Source organism: Alosa pseudoharengus, unplaced genomic scaffold, assembly GCF_046254945.1.
Source record: "Alosa pseudoharengus isolate Yale_2024_CS ecotype anadromous, Long Island Sound unplaced genomic scaffold, YU_APseudo_1.1 YU_APseudo_1.1_scf_7, whole genome shotgun sequence".
Lineage (NCBI taxonomy): Eukaryota > Metazoa > Chordata > Actinopteri > Clupeiformes > Clupeidae > Alosa > Alosa pseudoharengus.
In genome coordinates, this window is record NW_027468859.1 from 2,387,100 (window position 1) to 2,412,099 (window position 25,000).

The 25,000-nt window shown below is 46.0% G+C and overlaps 2 protein-coding genes across 3 annotated transcripts in view; one reads left to right on the forward strand and one right to left on the reverse strand.

Moving 5' to 3' along the window:
* The first annotated feature begins 1,080 nt into the window (after positions 1-1,080).
* Positions 1,081-19,893, forward strand: LOC143109360 (sorting nexin-9-like). 2 transcript variants are annotated; one of them, XM_076272072.1, is made up of 14 exons: positions 1,138-1,230; positions 1,645-1,674; positions 2,547-2,631; positions 3,404-3,529; positions 4,400-4,517; positions 4,969-5,099; positions 6,376-6,482; positions 7,778-7,881; positions 8,306-8,383; positions 9,100-9,176; positions 15,502-15,591; positions 16,722-16,836; positions 17,667-17,758; positions 18,057-19,893. In XM_076272072.1, exons 1-14 carry the CDS (start codon positions 1,220-1,222, stop codon positions 18,102-18,104), a joined length of 1,212 nt encoding a protein of 403 aa, XP_076128187.1. In that variant the 5' UTR covers positions 1,138-1,219; the 3' UTR covers positions 18,105-19,893. The 2 variants fall into 2 exon arrangements, with proteins under 2 accessions (XP_076128188.1, XP_076128187.1); XM_076272073.1 differs by lacking the exon at positions 1,645-1,674 and having other exon boundaries at positions 1,081-1,230.
* Positions 19,894-22,644: 2,751 nt separating this feature from the next.
* Positions 22,645-25,000, reverse strand: part of LOC143110253 (angiopoietin-2-like) — a 25,300-nt gene continuing 22,944 nt past the window's right edge. The window contains exon 7 of the mRNA XM_076273141.1: positions 22,645-23,282. Within this exon, the coding sequence (XP_076129256.1) occupies positions 23,136-23,282 (147 nt within the window). The 3' untranslated portion in view covers positions 22,645-23,135. The remainder of the gene's footprint in view (positions 23,283-25,000) is intronic.

Consider the following 25,000-nt stretch of genomic DNA (forward strand, 5'->3'; position numbering starts at 1 on the left):
TCATTGACACAGGTATCCTGGAGTTTGACCGGCCTGTCGTTGTGTTTGAGTTGTGTTTGATGTTGACTTCATGGAGGACTAGTCTACTGCATGTGTGTGAGAGAGTGACTGAGAGGACAGAGGTGATGCACTAACTCTGAGCATGCCACTCAACCCTGTTTAATCAGATGAAACCCCTCTCAACCCTGTTACTCAGATTAAACCCCTCTCAACCCTGTTTAATCAGATGAAACCCCTCTCAACCCTGTTACTCAGAGTAGACGTCACCCAACCCTGTTACTCAGAGTAGACGTCACCCGACTCAACCCTGTTACTCAGAGTAGACGTCACCCAACCCTGTTACTCAGAGTAGACGTCACCCAACCCTGTTACTCAGAGTAGACGTCACCCGACTCAACCCTGTTACTCAGAGTAGATGTCACCCGACTCAACCCTGTTACTCAGAGTAGACGTCACCCAACCCTGTTACTCAAAGTAGACACCACTCAACCCTGTTACGCAGAGTAGACACCACTCAAAACGTTAATCAGAGTAGACGTCACCCGACTCAACCCCGTTACTCAGAGTAGACGTCACCCAACTCAACCCTGTCAATCAGAGTAGACACCACTCAACCCTGTTACTCAGAGTAGTCCTCACCCTGTTCATATCACATCAGTGACCGAGATCAGATCCCACCCTACTCAACCCTGTTTATATCACGTCAGATCACACCCCATTAGGGTTTGAGGTGCTGGGTTGGCCATGAGGATTGTGTGGTTTTGCTGCACATTAAGAGTGTGATGTGTTTGTTTGTTGTGATTTGTGCCATGTGCTCGTGGTCCTCTGCTTGAGTCTTGGGTACTGATTTAGACCCTCTAAGCCCTTCTACTATGAGGACCTGTGAACGTGTAACCTACATAAAATAGAACTTGCTAAAAGGTTCCTGTGGCTATCAGCACAGTCGGCTAGGAGAGGGTGGGATGTTTAGCGAGGGTTTGCCACAGGCTTCCCATGACTGCATGTGTGGACCAGTCTGGAAGGTCACAAAGGCTGTGATGTCTTCGTCTCATTGCTGTGTGGTGTGTCCTTTTTGTCCTCTCTGGGTTCCCGTCTGCCACCAGGAGCAGATGATGACGAGTGGGATGATGAGTGGGATGACAAGTCGACAGGTGGCTACGGCGAATCAGAGGGAGGGGAGGGCGGGGCCATCAACAGAGGAGGGGCCACTGGAACCTCCATGAAAATCAAGTATGTTGTTCTATTTGTTTAGTAGCATAGTTTAATGTCTGCCAATGCCCCCCCCACACACGCGCACACACGCACCCACACGCACCCACACGCACACACACACACACACACACACACTTTTTTCTTCAAAAATATGATCTATTTTAAATGATTGTGTGTCTGCTAGTTTTTCCCAATACACTTTTGTAAGAAGCATGTTTTATTTAAAATGAATGTGTGTGATGTTCTGCAAGCATGTCTGCCAGTGCTTTCCCTAATACACTCTCAGCAAAGATTTTGGGTGTGATATTTTGATCCCTTGATGTGAATTGAAGTTGTTTTGAGTTGAGTGTAACTGCAGCACCACAACATCAAACTGCTGGCACTTTTGCCTTCTACTTTAGATGATAACTATTCTACTCATACTGTACCCAGACAGCAAACTATGAAGAACCAGACCCTTTGGTAAGCCATGCCATGCCCAGGTTCCCCATCCTCTCCTAGTCTGATTCCTGTTGTCTAACAGGTTCTCCAGCTTCTTTAAGTTTGGTTCTTGTTCTCTAGCAGGTTCCCTATTTTCTCTTATAACCCTTTTCCACCGACAGAGAATTGGTACTGTTCCCGTTCGCATTTCCACCAAGCAAAAAAAACGGTTCAAAACGTGGCACTTTGGTTCAGAGCTGGAACCAAAAAAAATGTTTTTTCTGTGAACCGGAGTGAGCGTGACATTCTACCATTCAAAGAGAAGAAGGCTAAAAGCAAGAGTTTTTTTCTCTTCCTATCAACCATTGCCATGAGGAAACAAAACTAGGCAACTAGCATTTCAAGGCTGCAATTATCAAGCATTACATAGCTAATGAAGTCATATTGTTATCTCCTGTTGCATGCATTGACTCTTGTTTGCATGCAACACCCTCCATTGATGACGCTTCCTTAATTCCGTTCAAAACTGGTAGAAATGCGAGCTGGTTCACAAGATGGCACCAAGGTTCAAGAACAGATTCTCTGTTGGTCGAAAAACACCCTAAGTCTGGTTATTGTTCTCTAGCAGGTTCCTCAGCCTCTCTAAGTCTGGTTCTTGTACTCAAACAGGTTCCATAACTTCTCCAAGTCTGGTTCTTGTTTTCTGATAGGTTCTCCAACTTCTCTAGTCTGGTTCTTGTATTCTGACTGGTTCCTCAGCCTCTCCAAGTCTGGTTCTTGTATTCTGACTGGTTCCTCAGCCTCTCCAAGTCTGGTTCTCGTATTCTGACTGGTTCCTCAGCCTCTCCAAGTCTGGTTCTTGTTTACTGACAGGTTCTCCAGCTTCTCTAAGTCTGGTTCTTGTTCTCCAACAGGTTCCCGAGCTTCTCGAAGTCTGGCCCTGAGCTGTACCTTCTCTCCAAACCTGCACCCAAAGGCAAGGACAGGCTGCTAATCTACGTAAGTTTCCCACGTGTCCAACCCTGCTGCCTCGCTGACACCATTCTCTTGATAAGCGCCACATCCGTATTCACATCCGTATTCACTTACGTATTCACTTACTGCCCAAACCTGATGAATCTGCATGTAATCTCCCCCTGCTGGTCTACTGTACATGTAAAGGCCCCCTGCTGGTCTACTGTACATGTAAAGGCCCCCTGCTGGTCTACTTTGGTACTGACGTAATCTCCCCCTGCTGGTCTACTGTACATGTAAAGGCCCCCTGCTGGTCTACTTTGGTACTGACGTAATCTCCCCCTGCTGGTCTACTGTGGTATTGATGTAAAGGCCCCCTGCTGGTCTAATGTGGTGTTGATGTAAAGGCCCCCTGCAGGTCTACTGTGGTGTTGATGTAAAGGCCCCCTGCTGGTCTAATGTGGTGTTGATGTAAAGACCCCCTGCTGGTCTAATGTGGTGTTGATGTAAAGACCCCCTGCTGGTCTACTTTGGTACTGACGTAATCTCCCCCTGCTGGTCTACTGTGGTATTGATGTAAAGGCCCCCTGCTGGTCTAATGTGGTGTTGATGTAAAGACCCCCTGCTGGTCTACTGTACATGTAAAGGCCCCCTGCTGGTCTACTGTTGTATTGACGTAATGTCCCCCTGCTGGTCAACTTTGGTATTAGCTCTAATCTGGCTTGCATAAATCTGTGATGTTGGTGTGTGTATTGATCTGAGTGGTGTGTGTGTGTGTGTGTGTGTGTGTGTGTGTTTCCTTGCCGTCTTACTGCAGATGGGCGAGGTTGGTCCCATCTGGTCGTACCCCGAGGCTGCGCTGGACTGTGTTGTTGCGGACCCTAAGAAAGGCACCAAGATGTACGGCCTTAAGAGCTACATCGAGTACCAGGTCTCCCCCAATGTGAGTTCCACGCTGTAGATGTTTGGACCAATCAGTAGGCTCTCAGTAGGACAGGGCGGAGCCTCTAACCCAGGGCTGCCCAATAGACCTCTAGAGTTGGCCTACAAAAAAGCTACCATCTTTGCCCATATAAGGAGATCTGGTTTCTTGCGATTTTTCTTATGGGAAAATAACACAGGGATTTTAAATTATTGCACCTGTTAAACAAAATTATTTGTATTAATATTTTGTTAATTACTTATGTGTATTAATATTGTATGAATATTTATTTTATTATTCCTTAATATGTGTTCAACTTCAAATGTATGGAAACACATTGTGTTGCACAATTAATTTCAGAAAAAAATGGTTCCCATTTAACTGTCAGAAAAAAGAATGTTCAGAAGAGTGTTTCAATTTTATGTTCTATATTAATTATTAATTCATATTGATGCAAATAACTTTCTTCCAAGACATAGAATTGTCATATTTTTTTCAAGACTTTGATTGCTTCAGATACACAGTATATTTGTACTCCTTAAAACAGCCATATCATTTCACACAAAGAGGAGCACAGTAAAGAGTGTTAGTGTTATGGGTGAAGTGGTGTTTTTTTACATTTCTTAAAAATTAGTCTATTGTTTATAGACTGTTAATTTTGCACAAATGTGCAGTACATTTCAGTGTAATGGTCCACGACTTGAACATTTTCAACAAATTCCTTGAATTTCCCCTTGGGGATCAATAAAGTATCTATCTATCTATCTATCTATCATTTAGTTCTGGCCCTCGGCCCTCCACCCCCATTCATTTCTGACCCTTGACCTTGAACTTGACTTTGAGGGGGAAGAATTTGAGCACCCCTGCTCTAACCTCTCTTCCTGTTTCTAGACCACCAACAGACCTGTCAATCACAGATACAAGCATTTCGATTGGCTGTATGAGAGGCTTCTGGATAAGTTTGGTTCAGCAGTCCCCATCCCATCTCTCCCTGATAAACAGGTGACAGGTACAGTAAGCTTGCCATTCTGGCATACAAGTACACCTTGACACACTCACACACTCTTATTCACGGTGCATGTAAAACACTTCTTACTTCTTACTGTACCCCCCCCTTCTCTCTCTCCCCCCTTCTCTCTCTCTCTCCCCTTTTCTCCCTCCCTCTCTCCCACCGTCTCTCCCCTTTTCTCTCTCCCCTTCTCTCTCTCTCTCTCTCTCTCTCTCTCTCTCTCTCTCTCTCTCTCTCTCTCTCTCTCTCTGTCCACTTCTCTCCTTCCCTCTCTCTCCTTCTCTCTCTCTCTCTCTCCACTTCTCTCCTTCCCTCTCTCTCTCCACTTCTCTCCTTCCCTCTCTCTCTCCATCTCTCCCCTTCTCTCTCTCTCTCTCTCTCTCCATCTCTCCCCTTCCCTCTCTCTCTCCCTCTCTCCCCTTCTCTCTCTCCCTCCATCCCCCTCTCGTAGGGCGTTTTGAGGAGGAGTTTATTAAGATGCGGATGGAGAGGCTCCAGGGCTGGATGACGCGCATGTGCCGACACCCCGTCATCGCCACCAGCGAGGTCTTCCAGCTCTTCCTGTCCTACAAGGACGAGAAGGTACCCTTACTTATTATGTCAATTATTACCAGGGCCAGTCTCCCCAAAGAAACTAGGGGTTAAGTGTCTTGCTCAAGGCCACGACAGTGGCAGCAGGGAACTGAAGCCACAACTTTTCTAGCTACTGCATGCTAGCCCAGCTCCTTAACCACTAGGCTACCACACTACTGCATGCTAGCCCAGCTCCTTATCCACTACGCTACCACACTACTGCATGCTAGCCCAGCTCCTTATCCACTACGCTACCACACTACTGTATGCTAGCCCAGCTCCTTAACCACTACGCTACCACACTACTGCATGCTAGCCCAGCTCCTTATCCACTACGCTACCACACTACTGCATGCTAGCCCAGCTCCTTAACCACTACACTACTACTGCATGCTAGCCCAGCTCCTTAACCACTACGCTACCACACTACTGCATGCTAGCCCAGCTCCTTATCCACTACGCTACCACACTACTGCATGCTAGCCCAGCTCCTTATCCACTACGCTACCACACTACTGCATGCTAGCCCAGCTCCTTAACCACTACACTACTACTGCATGCTAGCCCAGCTCCTTAGCCACTACACTACCACACTACTGCATGCTAGCCCAGCTCCTTAACCGCTACACTACTACTGCATGCTAGCCCAGCTCCTTAACCACTACACTACTACTGCATGCTAGCCCAGCTCTTTATCCACTATGCTACCACACTACTGAATGCTAGCCCAGCTCCTTATCCACTACGCTACCACACTACTGCATGCTAGCCCAGCTCCTTAACCGCTACACTACTACTGCATGCTAGCCCAGCTCCTTATCCACTACGCTACCACACTACTGCATGCTAGTCCAGCTCCTTAACCGCTACACTACTACTGCATGCTAGTCCAGCTCCTTATCCACTATGCTACCACACTACTGCATGCTAGTCCAGCTCCTTAACCGCTACACTACTACTGCATGCTAGTCCAGCTCCTTATCCACTACGCTACCACACTACTGCATGCTAGCCCAGCTCCTTAACCACTACACTACTACTGCATGCTAGCCCAGCTCCTTAGCCACTACGCTACCACACTACTGCATGCTAGTCCAGCTCCTTAACCGCTACACTACTACTGCATGCTAGTCCAGCTCCTTATCCACTACGCTACCACACTACTGCATGCTAGCCCAGCTCCTTAACCGCTACACTACTACTGCATGCTAGCCCAGCTCCTTAGCCATTATGCTATCACTGGCCATTGGTGTTGTATTAATAGTGTGACGACCTCTCCCAACAGGACTGGAAGACGGGGAAGAGGAAAGCAGAGAAGGACGAGGCGGTGGGCGCCATGATCTTCTCCACCATCGACCCCGAGGGCCTGCCTGATCTGGACCCTATTGATGTGTGAGTGACAGTACTGCCTGATCTGGACCCTATTGATGTGTGAGTGACAGTACTGCCTGATCTGGACCCTATTGATGTGTGAGTGACAGTACTGCCTGATCTGGACCCTATTGATGTGTGAGTGACAGTACTGCCTGATCTGGACCCTATTGATGTGTGAGTGACAGTACTGCCTGATCTGGACCCTATTGATGTGTGAGTGACAGTACTGCCTGATCTGGACCCTATTGATGTGTGAGTGACAGTACTGCCCGATCTGGACCCTATTGATGTGTGAGTGACAGTACTGCCCGATCTGGACCCTATTGATGTGTGAGTGACAGTACTGCCCGATCTGGACCCTATTGATGTGTGAGTGACAGTACTGCCTGAACTGGACCCTATTGATGTGTGAGTGACAGTACTGCCCGATCTGGACCCTATTGATGTGTGAGTGACAGTACTGCCCGATCTGGACCCTATTGATGTGTGAGTGACAGTACTGCCCGATCTGGACCCTATTGATGTGTGAGTGACAGTACTGCCCGATCTGGACCCTATTGATGTGTGAGTGACAGTACTGCCCGATCTGGACCCTATTGATGTGTGAGTGACAGTACTGCCCGATCTGGACCCTATTGATGTGTGAGTGACAGTACTGCCCGATCTGGACCCTATTGATGTGTGAGTGACAGTACTGCCCGATCTGGACCCTATTGATGTGTGAGTGACAGTACTGCCTGATCTGGATCCTATTGATGTGTGAGTGACAGTACTGCCTGATCTGGACCCTATTGATGTGTGAGTGACAGTACTGCCCGATCTGGACCCTATTGATGTGTGAGTGACAGTACTGCCCGATCTGGACCCTATTGATGTGTGAGTGACAGTACTGCCTGATCTGGATCCTATTGATGTGTGAGTGACAGTACTGCCTGATCTGGACCCTATTGATGTGTGAGTGACAGTACTGCTAGAGTGGTTGTTATTGATGTGTGAGTGACAGTACTGCTAGAGTGGTTGTTATTGATGTGTGAGTGACAGTACTGCTGTATTTCAGGCCAGGTCAGGTGCAGAACAAAGTGAGCATATAGCATATAGCATTCCCTCTTCCCTCTTCCTTTGAGTGACAGAGCTGTCAGTGGGACCTACTGACTGTGTGTGTGTGTGTGTGTGTGCATGTGTGTGCATGTGTATGTCAAACATGTTTGCAGTTTGTGAGCAGTTTAATAGGTTTACTAAAGTGATGGATGGCCAATTGAAGGAAGGCTCTTCTGACTGTGTGTCTGTGTGTGTGTGTGTGTGTGTGTGTGTAGAGAACATAAGTGTGAGCAGTTTAGCAGGTTTACTAGGGCGATGGATGATGGTGTGAAAGACCTACTGACAGTTGGACAGGAGCACTGGAAGAGATGTACAGGACGTGAGTAAACAACAAACAAACAAACATCTCAACAAACAACAAACAATGTGCAAGACAAGTGAAGCAGTATTAGAACAGCTCTCATAACTCAGCAGTGTAATAAGAACAGCTCTGATAACTCCAGCAGTGTAATAAGAACAGCTCTGATAACTCCAGCAGTGTAATAAGAACAGCTCTGATAACTCAGCAGTGTAATAAGAACAGCTCTGATAACTCCAGCAGTACTGACAACAGTGTAATAAGAACAGCTCTGATAACTCCAGCACTACTGACAGCAGTGTAATAAGAACAGCTCTGATAACTCCAGCAGTACTGACAGCAGTGTAGTAAGCCACACCAGCCAGCCGATTCAGTCTCAAATGGGTATCTTTGTGTGTGTGTGTGTGTGTGTGTTTGATTAGCTTTGGTTCTGTTACTTTTCCAGCCCTGCCTAAAGAGTACCAGCGGATTGGAAAGGCCTTCCAGAACCTCTCATCAGTCTTCAACAGCAGTGGATATGAAGGTAAACTCACACACACTCATATATACTAAACCACACACCTGCACACACACACACCCTCACACATAGTTACACGACATCCTCACACCCCACACAACCTCTCACACCCATGCTGTTAGACTACACAGTGTTCAGGTACTACACCACACACACACACACACACACACACACACACACACACCCTCATATATAATACACTACACTGACACATACACCCTCATATATACTACACCACACACACACACACACACACACACACACACACCCCCTCATATATAATACACTACACTGACACATACACCCTCATATATACTACACCACACACACACACACACACACACACACACACACACACATACATACATACACCCTCATATATACTACACCACACACACACACACACACACACACCCTCATATATAATACACTACACTGACACATACACCCTCATATATACTACACCACACACACACACACACACACACACACACACACACACACATACATACATACACCCTCATATATACTACACCACACACTCACACCCATGCTGTTAGACTACACAGTGCTCAGGTTAAGGTGGTATTTTGTGTGTTAGACTACACAGTGCTCAGGTTAAGGTGGTATTTTGTGTGTTAGACTACACAGTGCTCAGGTTAAGGTGGTATTTAAGGTGGTATTTTGTGTGTTAGTTCATGTGCTTACCTTCCTGTGCTTAGGGGAGGCCACTCTGACTGATGCGCTGACACAAGCAGGGAAGACCTATGAGGATATCGCTCTGATGGTGGCCGAGCAGGTAGGACACAGGACTCCCAAACTGTAGCGCCCACTCAGGGTTTCCGTTGTCCGGTAATTACCGGACATTGGCCGGAAAAAAAATGAAATGTATTGAATTGTCCGATTGAAATTGGCTAATAATCCCGTCCCCTAACGCAATCTGAATTTGAGAATAAGCCCTAATATGTAAGCCTATATTATACGTCCTCTGTCTATGTTTTTAAATGACCAGGCTCTACCGTTTGAAAAGTAAGCTATTAAACAACACGCATAGCCTATGCTGCATTTCAAATAGGAAGCGCACGCGGCTTAAAACGTCCATGTTAAACAACGAACAAATGAGTGAGGCGGTTCAAACATGGCCAGGCCCAGGCAGAAAAGCCTAAACGTTTTTTCAGAGGCCAGACGCGATGGATGATGATAAATTGGTAACGTCTGAAGCCTCAGATGTCCAGTCAACTCCACCACCACCAGTGCGGGGGGTGCGGCTGCTCCAAGACACTGTCATTCTCCGTGTACACTGGACATGCAAAGTGTTCTTTACCCAAAGCATACAGTAGGCCTATATGCGTTCTCTGTCTATGATCTGCAGGGTTAGGGCCTCCTCGACAAGGCGATTACTGGTCCGCGGATAGTTTTTGGCACAATTAAACGGTATCATTGAACCGCGGCCGAAAGAAAAAGAAACTAAACATTTCCCAGAATAGGAAACATTTCTTAATTTATTGTTATCAAATAAAGAGGCATAGCATTAGGGGGTAGTGGTGTGAGCGCTCATTCTTGTGTGTGCGCATCTGTGTAAGTTAAACAGTCACCACTGGAGATAATGTGGGTAGCAGCAACAAACAACGTAGCCTTTTTAAAACAATGAACGAAGCGGACTCTTGCTGTCCATAAAAAATACAGGATAGATCTTGTTAGGCATGTTTAAGTTAGGCTAATGAACATGTTGCATTCTATACAGCCTGATTATGTCATTCTTTAAGCTACATAGCCTGTCTCCAGTTTTCCTCAATTTGACTAATTAAGAAGGGATAATAGGATATTTGACCGGCATATCATCAAAATGTCCGGAAAACGAAACCTCTCCGGCACCATTTTTTTTCTAGCGGAAACTCTGCACCCACTAGGCAGGAGGAGGATGTCATAACACGTCCTCTATTTTGGAGCATGGTTTTGTTGAGTACTGAGAGACCTTTTTTTTGCTGAGCAAAGACCCAAGTGATGGTTCATTTACTTTATTTGTCCTGAAGGAATTATTCATGGAGATGGTAATGTTAGGCTCAGAGGGTGTAATGAGGCAGCCCTGTGAGGTGGTAATGTTAGGCTCAGAGGGTGTTATTCTCTTTTAACACTCCTATCTTGAATTTCCCCTTGGGGATCAATAAAGTATCTATCTATCTATCTATCTATCTCATCTATCTATCTATCTATCTAATGAGGCAGCCATGTTAGGCTCAGAGGGTATTATTCTCTTTTAACACTACTATCGATGTGACAACACAGCCATTGATTACTTGTTATAACTCTCTAACAAACAGTGGTATTAAGCTGTAATGTAATGTTTGGGGCAGCCTTGGCCTACTGGTTAGAGCTTCAGACTTGTAACTGTAGGCACGGCTGAAGTGCCCTGGAGCAAGGCACCCAACCCCTCACTGCTCCCCGAGCGCCGCTGTTGTTGCAGGCAGCTCACTACACCGGGATTTGTGTGTGCTTCACCTCACTGTGTGCTCACTGTGTGCTGAATGTGTTTCACTAATTCATGGATTGGGATAAATGGAGAGACCAAATTTCCCTCACGGGATCAAAAGAGTATATATACTTAATAGCACATAATAACAATCTCAGACAACACAACCATCGATAACTTGTGATCACTCTCTCTCAAACAGTGGTATTAAGCTGTAATACTGTAGCACATAATAACAATCTCAGACAACACTTGTGATAACTCTCTCTCAAACAGTGGTATTAAGCTGTACTAGCACATAATAACGCCTTGTATTACTGCTCTGTTTGGTGTTTAAGCAGTTCCCTAGAGGAGCATGGTCCTGGTAAGCATTTACAGTAGCAATATCTAAACACATGATGTGGCTGGACTGTGGCTGAGATGCGGGGCCCTACTTTCAATGGTGGGCAAAGTGCAAAGTCTATCAACAGGTTCTCGTGCGTGAACTGGAGCTATCCTGTGGCATGTGGGCGCATTGAGCTGACTCATCAATATTTACACTTAAGGTCTTGCCCATGGTTTTAAATGAGGAAATTGATTTTGCCTAATTATTAATTTAGACTAAGAGTTAGATTGAGACTTAGCACTTTGCCCATCTTTCAAATGAGGTCCCTTAATGTCTACACTTTACCAAAGGTGATGTGAGTTGTCTTTCCCCATTATTAGATATCAGACATGACCCGATGACTCGATATCAAGCTCATTTAGCTTTATGAGCTGTCGTCTGTAGCATAGTTTCACCATGCTGGATTGCACATAGATGCAGAGTTGTACATAAATATATAGAACTGTAGCGTAGTTTCACCATGCTGAATTGCACATAGATGCAGAGTTGTATTTAAATATATAGAACTGTAGCATAGTTTCACCATGCTGAATTGCACATAGATGCAGAGTTGTATATAAATATATAGAACTGTAGCATAGTTTCACCATGCTGAATTGCACATAGATGCAGAGTTGTATATAAATATATAGAACTGTAGCATAGTTTCACCATGCTGAATTGCACATAGATGCAGAGTTGTATATAAATATATAGAACTGTAGCATAGTTTCACCATGCTGGATTGCACATAGATGCAGAGTTGTATATAAATATATAGAACTGTAGCATAGTTTCACCATGCTGGATTGCACATAGATGCATAGTTGTACATAAATATATAGAACTGTAGCATAGTTTCACCATGCTGGATTGCACATAGATGCATAGTTGTACATAAATATATAGAACTGTAGAATTGGGCCTGGGCAGCCAGTGCTCAGGCAGTAAGTCAGATACCCCCCTCCCCCTCTGCAGAGGACTCATGTTCCAACTCTATTACTGACTTCATTAGCCATCATTAGCCTCCTCCCCATACTGAATACTGTTAGCCATCGTTAGCCTCCTCCCCATACTGAATACTGTTAGCCATCATTAGCCTCCTCCCCATACTGAATACTGTTAGCCATCATTAGCCTCCTCCATACTGTTAGCCATCATTAGCCTCCTCTCCATACTGTGCTGTTAGCCATCATTAGCCTCCTCCCCATACTGTGCTGTTAGCCATCATTAGCCTCCTCCCCATACTGTATACTGTGCTGTTAGCCATCATTAGCCTCCTCTCCATACTGAATACTGTTAGCCATCATTAGCCTCCTCCCCATACTGTATACTGTTAGCCATCATTAGCCTCCTCTCCATACTGTATACTGTTAGCCATCATTAGCCTCCTCCCCATACTGTATACTGTTAGCCATCATTATGCTGTGAGCCATCATTAGCCATCATTAGCCTCCTCTCCATACTGTGCTGTTAGTCATCATTAGCCTCCTCTCCATACTGTGCTGTGAGCCATCATTAGCCTCCTCTCCATACTGTATACTGTTAGCCATCATTAGCCTCCTCTCCATACTGTATACTGTGCTGTTAGCCATCATTAGCCTCCTCTCCATACTGTGCTGTGAGCCATCATTAGCCTCCTCTCCATACTGTGCTGTTAGCCATCATTAGCCTCCTCTCCATACTGTGCTGTGAGCCATCATTAGCCATCATTAGCCTCCTCTCCATACTGTATACTGTTAGCCATCATTAGCCTCCTCCCCATACTATATACTGTGCTGTAAGCCATCATTAGCCTCCTCTCCATACTGTGCTGTGAGCCATCATTAGCCATCATTAGCCTCCTCTCCATACTGTATACTGTGCTGTTAGCCATCATTAGCCTCCTCGCCATACTATATACTGTTAGCCATCATTAGCCTCCTCCCCATACTGTATACTGTTAGCCATCATTAGTCTCCTCTCCATACTATATACTGTTAGCCATTATTAGCCTCCTCCCCATACTATATACTGTTAGCCATCATTAGCCTCCTCTCCATACTATATACTGTTAGCCATTATTAGCCTCCTCCCCATACTATATACTGTTAGCCATCATTAGCCTCCTCCCCATACTATATACTGTGCTGTTAGCCTCCTTGCCATACTATATACTGTTAGCCATCATTAGCCTCCTCCCCATACTGTATACTGTGCTGTTAGCCATCATTAGCCTCCTCTCCATACTGTATACTGTGCCGTTAGCCATCATTAGCCTCCTCTCCATACTGTGCTGTGAGCTATCATTAGCCTCCTCTCCATACTGTATACTGTGCTGTTAGCCATCATTAGCCTCCTCGCCATACTATATACTGTTAGCCATCATTAGCCTCCTCCCCATACTGTATACTGTTAGCCATCATTAGCCTCCTCCCCATACTATATACTGTACTGTTAGCCATCATTAGCCTCCCCGCCATACTATGTGCTGTGCTGTTAGCCTCCTCGCCATACTATATACTGTTAGCCATCATTAGCCTCCTCCCCATACTGTGCTGTGAGCCATCATTAGCCTCCTCACCATACTGTGCTGTGAGCCATCATTAGCCTCCTCTCCATACTGTGCTGTGAGCCATCATTAGCCTCCTCCATACTGTGCTGTGAGCCATCATTAGCCATCATTAGCCTCCTCTCCATACTGTGCTGTGAGCCATCATTAGCCTCCTCTCCATACTGTGCTGTTAGCCATCATTAACCTCCTCTCCATACTGTGCTGTGAGCCATCATTAGCCATCATTAGCCTCCTCTCCATACTGTATACTGTTAGCCATCAATTAGCCTCCTCCCCATACTGTATACTGTGCTGTAAGCCATCATTAGCCTCCTCTCCATACTGTGCTGTGAGCCATCATTAGCCTCCTCTCCATACTGTATACTGTGCTGTTAGCCATCATTAGCCTCCTCGCCATACTATATACTGTTAGCCATCATTAGCCTCCTCCCCATACTGTATACTGTTAGCCATCATTAGCCTCCTCTCCATACTATATACTGTTAGCCATTATTAGCCTCCTCCCCATACTATATACTGTTAGCCATCATTAGCCTCCTCTCCATACTATATACTGTTAGCCATTATTAGCCTCCTCCCCATACTATATACTGTTAGCCATCATTAGCCTCCTCCCTATACTATATACTGTGCTCTTAGCCTCCTTGCCATACTATATACTGTTAGCCATCATTAGCCTCCTCCCCATACTATATACTGTGCTGTTAGCCATCATTAGCCTCCTCCCCATACTGTATACTGTGCTGTTAGCCATCATTAGCCTCCTCTCTATACTGTGCTGTGAGCCATCATTAGCCTCCTCTCCATACTGTATACTGTGCTGTTAGCCATCATTAGCCTCCTCGCCATACTATATACTGTTAGCCATCATTAGCCTCCTCCCCATACTGTATACTGTTAGCCATCATTAACCTCCTCCCCATACTATATACTGTACTGTTAGCCATCATTAGCCTCCTCCCCATACTGTATACTGTTAGCCATCATTAGCCTCCTCCCCATACTATATACTGTACTGTTAGCCATCATTAGCCTCCCCGCCATACTATGTGCTGTTAGCCATCATTAGCCTCCTCTCCATACTATATATTGACCTCATTAGCCTCCTCTCCATACTGTATACCGTTAGCCATCATTAGCCTCCTCTCCATACTGTATACGGTTAGCCATCATTAGCCTCCTCCCCATACTGTATACTGTGCTGTTAGCCATCATTAGCCTCCTCTCTGTACCCTGTTAGCCATCATTAGCCTCCTCTCCATACTGTATACTGTGCTGTTAGCCTCCTCGCCATACTGTTAGCCATCATTAGCCTCCTCTCCATACTGTATACTGTGCTGTTAGCCATCATTAGCCTCCTCTCCATACTGTATACTGTTAGCCATCATTAGCCTCCTCTCCATACTGTATGCTGTTAGCCATCATTAGCCTCCTCTCCATACTGTATGCTGTTAGCCATCATTAGCCTCCCTCATGGGCCATACTGTGTAGTGTACAGTGTGGACAATCATACCCATGGTTTAGTCACTTGTGATGTTTCTTGGCTGCCGACCTGTTTGGCTCCCTCATCTGGATGTTTTCTCATTCTGTCATTCTGCTTGAAAGCGGAAGTTTTTCCTCTTCCATACATTTCTACAAATCTCTTAAATGATTATGTTGAGTAGCTTGTGATTTGAGTTTTGAGTTCTGTGTGTGTGTTGGGTGTGATCTCACCTCACTATGTTTTCACCCATCAGCCCAAAAAAGACCTGCACTATCTCATGGAGACCAACAACGAGTACAAGGGACTTCTGGGATGCTTCCCGGACACCATCGGAGTCCACAAGGTATGCCATAAACAGGAAATAGGGTTGCAGGCCCTAAATGACACAAGGTACTCCGTAAACAGGAAATGCTTAGCGGGCCCTAATGCTAGCCGACAAGGTGCACCCTCATCATGGAAGAATGCTACACCTACAGAAGCACTGAGTCCAACTCCAACTTCGGGCCCTGGTGTCAGAACTTGTCTGAAGTACTTGAGGAAACACTCCAAGCTTATTTGCTGTCTACCCCAGAATTAGAAAAGAGGCTCTGTGCAATGCAACATCCTAGTCTGACACAGTTAGCCTAGCTTAGCACGATTCACTGGAAGTGGGTTAAACCAGTTAGCCTATTACTAGCGAGCCTATAGCTAAAAGGAAGCTAGCAAATACGCTTTCCCAAAAAGTTGGCATGTTCCTTTAGATTAGATTAGATTAGATTAGATTAGATTCAACTGTATTTTCATTGTGCAGAGTACAAGTACAAAGACAATGAAACAACCAGACCACTTGCTAGATAGTACAGTACGCTCTCAGTTCTCCATGTGAGATAGTACAGTACGCTCTCAGTTCTCCATGTGAGATAGTACAGTACGCTCTCAGTTCTCCATGTGAGATAGTACAGTACGCTCTCAGTTCTCCATGTGAGTGTGTTAAACCTGTGATGTTCTCCGTGTGAGTGGTGTTAAACCTGTGATGTTCTCCTTGTGAGTGGTGTTAAACCTGTGATGTCTTGTGAGTGGTGTTAAACCTGTGATGTCTTGTGAGTGGTGTTAAACCTGTGATGTCTTGCGAGTGGTGTTAAACCTGTGATGTCTTGCGAGTGGTGTTAAACCTGTGATGTTCTCCTTGTGAGTGGTGTTAAACCTGTGATGTTCTCCTTGTGAGTGGTGTTAAACCTGTGATGTCTTGTGAGTGTGTTAAACCTGTGATGTTCTCCGTGTGAGTGTGTTAAACCTGTGATGTCTTGTGAGTGGTGTTAAACCTGTGATGTTCTCCTTGTGAGTGGTGTTAAACCTGTGATGTTCTCCTTGTGAGTGTGTTAAACCTGTGATGTCTTGTGAGTGGTGTTAAACCTGTGATGTCTTGTGAGTGGTGTTAAACCTGTGATGTCTTGTGAGTGGTGTTAAACCTGTGGCCACTCGTCTGTTTCTCAGTCTGCCATAGAGAAGGTGAAAGAAGGGGACAAACTGGTGGCCACCAGTAAAATCACACCTGGCGACAAGATCACCATGGCCAAGAGAGCAAGCACCATGTCATACGCATTACAAGGTACGAGGCTAACAACTACTCTATACACGAGGCTAACAGCTACTCTTTACACGACGCTAACAGCTACTCTATACACTGTCATACGCATTACAAGGTACGAGGCTAACAGCTACTCTATACACTGATAGTTGTTGAGAACCATGTCATACCCCTTACAAGGTATGAGGCTAATAGTTGATGAGAACCATGTCATACGCATTACAAGGTATGAGGCTAACAGCCACTGTATGCATTATGTCATACGCATTACAAAGGTAATAGCTACTGAGCACGATGTCATGCGCATTACGAGCTTTCACATCACAAGGTACAAAGTGCAACTTTTACATTCTGGAGACATTTTAAGATTCTAGTTTTACAAGGTACATGTTTTACAAGAGAGCACCAGGTGTAAGTTTGACATCCTAGTTGGCACCATATCGTACCTCATTCACACACGGTATGATCTCCATAGGTGGGGGTGGGAGGGTGCTTGTGTCATTTGGGAGCAGGAAGTACTCTGAACGTAGATTCTGGACCTATGACTGAATGATTGAGGCTTGAAATGTGCACTTCTGTGAACAGTGGTCTTTTAAAACCTGTTTACAAACAGGTCAGTAAATCTCTGCCTAGCTGGTAAAAAGGTCACTGTTCTATTTTTCTGCATTACGATATGATTTACATAATCCTCTCCCTGAAAAGAAGAAACGCTGAAGTCTAGACGGCTCTTATAATGTGCCGTAGAAGCGCTGAAGTCTAGACGGCTCTTATAATGTGCCGTAGAAACGCTGAAGTCTAGACGCCAATCATTTAGGCTTCCCTCTAAATTCTCACACTGTTCCTCTTCACAGCTGAGATGAATCATTTCCACAGCAACCGTATCTATGACTACAACCGTGTGATGAGGTTGTACCTGGAGGAGCAGGTGAAGTTCTATGAAACGGTAAGATCATAACATTACCGATTGGCATCCTACATCAGCCTGTCACGGCCAGTGGCCAGACTAGATCAGTTATTCACACCTGTGATCCTGTGATTCGGACGTGTGAAACTTGCTTTTAGACATCATGAGCTAATCTGCATACTGTAGTGTGTGCGACTATCAAAATATTTAGCAGCTAAAAATGTTCCTTAGACATATTTTAGTTTCGTGTGTGTGTCTGGCATGGTTGTTTTTAGTTGTGTGTTGAGAGGATTGTGGTCCGTCTCCTCATCTCACACAAGCTCGTCTCGTCCTTTAGATCGCTGAGAAGCTGAAGCTTGCACACAGCCAGTTCACCGCCATGTGAGAGAGATCACTGAAGCCAACCGACCACAGCACTAAACACGTCTCTCCCTCTCTCTGTCTCTCCACAGCACTAAACACGTCTCTTCATCCCTCTCTCTCTCTCTCTCTCTCTGTCTCTCTCTCTCTCTCTCTCTCTCTCTGTCTCTCCACAGCACTAAACACGTCTCTTCATCCCTCTCTCTCTCTCTCTCTCTCTGTCTCTCTCTCTCTCTCTCTCTCTCTCTGTCTCTCCACAGCACTAAACACGTCTCTTCATCGCTATCTCTCTCTCTCTCTCTCTGTCTCTCTCTCTCTGTCTCTCTCTCTCTCTCTCTCTCTCTCTCTCTCTCTCTCTCCACAGCACTAAACACGTCTCTTCATCTCTCTCTCTCTCTCTCTCTCTCTCTCTCTCTCCTTTCTTTCACTCTTTCTCTGCTCTCTTCCATCTGCATCTCTCAGTGGCGCCAAATCAGGTTTTTTACACACACACACACACACACACACACACACACACACACACACACACACACACACACACACACTGACCCTTGACTCTTAGGATGCCGTGAGTGAGTGGATAGTGTGTGTGTGTGTGTGTGTGTGTGTGTGTGTATAAAAAAGCGCGCGCAGTGACCAATGAAAGTAGCTACTGCAGGACCACAAGCCAATAAGCCAATGAGCCTTAGCATCAGAGTTAGCGTCACAGTTAGCATCAGAGTTAGCATCACAGTTAGCATCGGAGTCCCCCTGAAGCCAGCGGCACTCACTCAGGATCTGTTCAGGGGCGCTGTGGTCACCTGTGGTCACTCTCCTGCAGTAGCTTGCGGCCATGGCTCTGTTAGAGGGAACGGTATGGTGTGATTCAGGCCAAGGCACCCACTCAAACCAGCCAAACCAGAGCTAGCCAATCACCTGCTGCCCGGCCACTCAAACCAGAGCTAGCCAATCACCTGCTGCCCGCCCACTCAAACCAGAGCTAGCCAATCACCTCGTCTTCTCTTTCACCCTCAGATGATGAGATGATGCCACACCCTTTAGATCCAGGACCTGCGCTAGCCAATCCCCTGCTCTGGTTTACGCTCAGCCAATGAGACTCTCAGATGGGTGGTCCTACTGAGACTAAGGAAGTGTGTGTGTGTGTGTGTGTGTGTGGAGGCTGAGACCTCTCACTCAGTGCCTTTGCTGATGCTTTCACCGCCGCACTTTAATGCTTCTTCTTTTTAATTTAATTAAAACACTTTAATTAAGCGTTTCTGTCCATGCACAGCCATACCAATACTGACACACACACACACATATGAACACAGAGTATGAAATGCAACACACACACACACAAATGATCAGAGTATGAAATTCAACACAGACGCCACACTGCAGGGGGCTGGTCCTTTTGTTTGGTTTCATTTTGTTTAGTGTTGTTTTGTTTTGTAGTGTTGTTTTTGTTTAGTGTTATTTTGTTTTGTATAATGTTGTTTTTGTTTAGTGTTATTTTGTTTTGTTTGGTCTATACATTGTAAATGGCAGCCATGTGTTTTCCCAGAGTGGAACAAGGAGTGCCAAATCATTTCTCTCTCTCTCTCTCTATGCACATCCTTTCTTTCTTACCTTTTTTATCCCCCTCTTCTTCCGCTTGTCTTCTGGTCCCCATATGAGGATGCATCCCGTTTATAAATATAGCTCCTCTTCACCCGGTGCATGTGCTTCAGTCGTTGATATCATATTTTATGTATAGTTAATATTTACATACCAGATGACAAATATGGACACAAGAGAAAATTGCAATGATTTAATAAACTCTGATTTGTAAAACATTCTTTCTGGTTATGTTTCTTGTGTGAGTGTGGTGTGTGTATGCAAATATTGTGTGTGTTTATATCTGTATGGGTGTGTGTGTGTTTATATCTGTATGGGTGTGTGTGTTTTGTTAGAATGAGCGTATTTGTGGTGTGTGTGTGCATGGGGGTTATTTGTGGTGTGTGTGTGTAGGCGGTTATTTGTGGTGTGTGTGTGTGTGTAGGGGGTTATTTGTGGTGTGTGTGTAGGGGGGTATTTGTGGTGTGTGTGTGTAGGGGGGTATTTGTGGTGTGTGTGTGTGTGTAGGGGGTTATTTGTGGTGTGTGTAGGGGGGTATTTGTGGTGTGTGTGTGTGTGTAGGGGTGTATTTGTGGTGTGTGTGTGTAGGGGGTTATTTGTGGTGTGTGTGTAGGGGGGTATTTGTTGTGTGTGTGTAGGGGGTTATTTGTGGGGTGTGTGGGGGGGTATTTGTGGTGTGTGTGTGTAGGCGGTTATTTGTTGGTGTGTGTGTGTGTAGGGGGTTATTTGTGGTGTGTGTAGGGGGGTATTTGTGGTGTGTGTGTGTAGGGGGTATTTGTGGTGTGTGTGTGTGTGTGTGTGTGTAGGGGGGTATTTGTGGTGTGTGTGTGTAGGGGGTTATTTGTGGTGTGTGTGTGTAGGGGGGTATTTGTGGTGTGTGTGTGTAGGGGGTTATTTGTGGTGTGTGTGTAGGGGGTATTTGTGGGGGGGGGGGGGTTATTTGTGGTGTGTGTGTGTAGGGGGGTATTTGTTGTGTGTGTAGGGGGTTATTTGTGGTGTGTGTGTGTGTGTGTGTAGGGGGTTATTTGTGGTGTGTATGTGTGTAGGGAGTTATTTGTGGTGTGTATGTGTGTAGGGAGTTATTTGTGGTGTGTGTGTGTGTGTGTAGGGGGGTCATTTGTGGTGTGTGTGTGTGTGTGTGTAGGGAGTTATTTGTGGTGTGTGTGTGTGTAGGGGGTTAAATCCACAGTGAGTCTCTTCTTCCTGGTGACAGCTGTGCTGAACAGTTCAGGCATGAGAATGAGTGCTATGACAAAGCACACTCTGTTCTGCAGGCTTATAAGAGTGTGTGTGTGTGTGTGTCTTAAGAGAGACAGAACATGTGTATGTTTGTGCATGTGTGACAACCTCAAGAAGATTCTGCATGCCATCTCGAATCAACTTTTATTTTAAAAACTTCTGTCCCAAAGAACCCAGTAGTGTAGCGTAGCCTGGGTCACAAACACAACCCAGTAGCATAGCATAGCCTAGCCTAGCGTAGCCTGGGTCGCAAACACAACCCAGTAGCATAGCCTAGCCTAGCATAGCGTAGCCTGGGTCACAAACACAACCCAGTAGCGTAGCATAGCCTAGCCTAGCATAGCGTAGCCTGGGTCACAAACACAACCCAGTAGCATAGCCTAGCCTAGCCTAGCATAGCGTAGCCTGGGTCACAAACACAACCCAGTAGCATAGCCTAGCCTAGCATAGCGTAGCCTGGGTTACAAACACAACCTGGCTTACATTGCTGCTCTTAGTTACAGTAATCAGAAGACCTTAACAACAACAACATTAACACCCACAGACATACTGTACACTACTCACTGTACATGTCAAACTCACTCTTAATACGTCATGTTCCATGACCTATAGGATTGGTTCTGCCACAAGAGCGCTCTTCGTGGAGTTCCAAGGAATCCTGTCTCTTAATCCCCTGGAGTGTGTGTCTGAGCAGAAGGCTGTGTGTGTGTACGTGTGTGTGTGAGTGTCTGTGTGTGTGGCACAGTACATGAGAATATGGTTGGGTCATACCTGGCGGCTTTGATGATGGAGTCTGTCAGAGGAGTGTGAACCGGACCTAAATCAGGACCCACTCTAGAACAGACAGGAACCTAATCAGGACCCACTCTAGAACAGACAGGAACCTAATCAGGACCCACTCTAGAATAGATCGGACTTCAACCAGCATCCGATCTAGAACAAACAGGAACCTAATCAGGACCCACTCTAGAATAGATCGGACTTCAACCAGGATCCGATCTAGAACAAACCGGAACCTAACCAGGACCCACTCTAGAACAGATCCACACCAGGTCAGCTTGGTTCTGGTCAGGGTCTGGGCCGGCCTTTAGATCCTCCAGTGTGCATTTTTATACAGTACGTCGAGTGTGTGTGTGAATTTCTGTATGGTAGTCCATATGTGATTGTGAGTGTGTGTGTGTGTGAAAGTGTGTGCACTTTGGTTCAGTTGTCTGTTTGTGTATGTACTTCTGTACAGTAGTCCAAGTGTGTGCACTTTGGTTCAGTTGTCTGTTTGTGTATGTACTTCTGTACAGTAGTCCAAGTGTGTGTGTGTGTGCACACTTTCTTTACAGTATTCCATGTGTGTGTGCTTCTTTAAAGTAGTCCAAGAGTGTGTGTGTGGCACAGCACATGGACATAGGGCTGGAATGGGATGTGGTCAGGTGCAGTCTGAAGGTGCTCTCTGTCAGGTGGTAAGGTGCGGTCGGTGTGTATGGTCAGGTGCAGTCTGAAGGTGCTCTCTGTCGTGTGGTTGGTGTGTGGTCAGGTGCAGTCTGAAGGTGTTCTCTATCAGGTGGTCAGGTGCGGTCGTTGTGTGTGGTCAGGTGCAGTCTGAAGGTGTTCTCTATCAGGTGGTCAGGTGTGGTCGGTGTGTGTGGTCAGGTGCAGTCGTTGTGTGTGGTCAGGTGGAGTCTGAAGTTCTCTATCAGGTGGTCAGGTGTGGTCGGTGTGTGTGGTCAGGTGCAGTCTGAAGGTGTTCTCTATCAGGTGGTCAGGTGCGGTCGCGTGTGTGGACAGGTGCAGTCTGAAGGTGTTCTCTATCAGGTGGTCAGGTGTGTATGGTCAGGTGCGGTCTGAAGGTGCTCTCTTGTCAGGTGGTCAGGTGCAGTCGGTGTGTGTGGTCAGGGGGACAGATGTGGTCGGTGTGTATGGTCAGGTGCAGTCTGAAGGTGCTCTCTTGTCAGGTGGTCAGGTGCAGTCGGTGTGTGTGGTCAGGGGGACAGGTGAGGTCGGTGTGTATGGTCAGGTGCAGTCTGTGTGTGTGGTCAGGTGCGGTCTGAAGGTGTTCTCTTGTCAGGTGGTCAGGTGCAGTCTGTGTGTGTGGTCAGGGGGACAGGTGCAGTCGGTGTGTGTGGTCAGGGGGACAGGTGTGTGTGTTGTCAGGTGGTCAGGTGCAGTCTGTGTGTGTGGTCAGGGGGACAGGTGAGGTCTGTGTGTGTGGTCAGGGGGACAGGTGTGGTCAGGGGGACAGGTGCGGTCTGAAGGTCCGTGGGCGGATCATCATGCTGACCCTGCGGAGGGAGTAGTAGTCCGAGTCCTTCCAGGTGAACCACACGATCCCGTCTGGACCCAGTGGGTTCTTCGCTTTAGGAGAGTACCGCCCTCCCTGTACAAACACAAACACACACACACACACACACACACACACACACACACACACACACACACACGCTTTAGAAGAGTACCGCCGCCCTGTCCAAACACACACAGACTGATATAGCATTCATCCCTTACTACAGACACACACACACACACAGACTGATATAGCATTCATCCCTTATTACAGACACACACACACACACACACACAGACTGATATAGCATTCATCCCTTATTACAGACACACACACACACAGACTGATATAGCATTCATCCCTTATCACACACACACACACACACACACACACAGACTGATATAGCATTCATCCCTTATTACAGACACACACACACACACACACACAGACTGATATAGCATTCATCCCTTATTACAGACACACACACACACACAGACTGATATAGCATTCATCCCTTATTATCACACACACACACACACACACACAGACTGATATAGCATTCATCCCTTATTACAGACACACACACACACACACACACAGACTGATATAGCAATCATCCCTTATTACAGACACACACACACACACAGACTGATATAGCATTCATCCCTTATTACAGACACACACACACACACACAGACTGATATAGCATTCATCCGCATCACAGACAGTTAAGAGTGTGTGTTTGTAACAGTGTGCTACAGACTGTGTGTCACTCTGTGACGGACTTGAATGAATCACCACTGTGTGTGTGTGTGTGTATGTGTGTTTAGAGAAAAAGTGCTCAAGTTCTTCCCAATAAAGGGCCAAACAATAATTTGGGTGGAGGGCCGTGGATCAAAAATAAGCGTTTATGTTGTTGCTTGACATTCAGTTGAAATGGTTCATATTTTTGTTGAAATGAGCGTTTATGTTGTTACTTGACATTAAATTGAAATGTATCATATTTTTGTTGAATTGAGCGTTTATGTTGTTACTTGACATTCAATTGAAATGGATCATATTTGTTATATTACTGATATTACCGTCGGTATGCCGCTGCCTCAGACAGCACTCCATGGAGACCCAGCTACTCACTCGTGTCATGGGCTTGGAGTGTGTGTGTGTGTGAGAGTATAACTGCATGAAGCTGACGATGCACACACACACACAGATTCTGTGAACAGTATGAATCACTGGGAGGATTTTGTTTGTTTTAAAAACCTGCTGAGTCAGCTTCCCCTGAAGAACTCTGAGGAATGTTCAGTAAAACACAGGCACAGGAAGTCAGCACTTTAGCCCTCGCTAAAATATTAGTGCTTATCAGCGTATACTGCCCTGGCTTTCCTTACACACACACACACACGCACACAGACATACTACATACACACACACTCACACTAGACACTGTGTCTCCTCGTCTGACCAGCCTGCCTGTCTGGATAACACACACACACTCGCACGCCTGGTCCACATCACACTCCTGTCTGGTGGTAACACACACACACTCGCACGCCTGGTCCACATCACACTCCTGTCTGGTGGTAACACACACACACTCGCACGCCTGGTCCACATCACACTCCTGTCCGGTCTATGTGTGATGTTTGTTTGTATTTGTTGTGGCAACATCGAGTGAGAGTTTCCTCTCTGTCCTCATCAGAGCGATTAGATCCATCTGATGTTCAAGGTTAACATCAGCAGATACGGCCTCAAAAAAAAACTACACACTCTCTCTCTCTCTCTCTCCGTCTCTACTCCTCAAAGTAAACTAC

Bases quoted from the DNA above. Each gene is read 5' to 3' on its own strand.
- LOC143109360 (XM_076272072.1), top strand. The intron at 2,632-3,403 runs GTAAGTTTCCCA...GTCTTACTGCAG, and splicing joins AGGACAGGCTGCTAATCTAC to ATGGGCGAGGTTGGTCCCAT. The intron at 5,100-6,375 runs GTACCCTTACTT...CTCTCCCAACAG, and splicing joins TGTCCTACAAGGACGAGAAG to GACTGGAAGACGGGGAAGAG.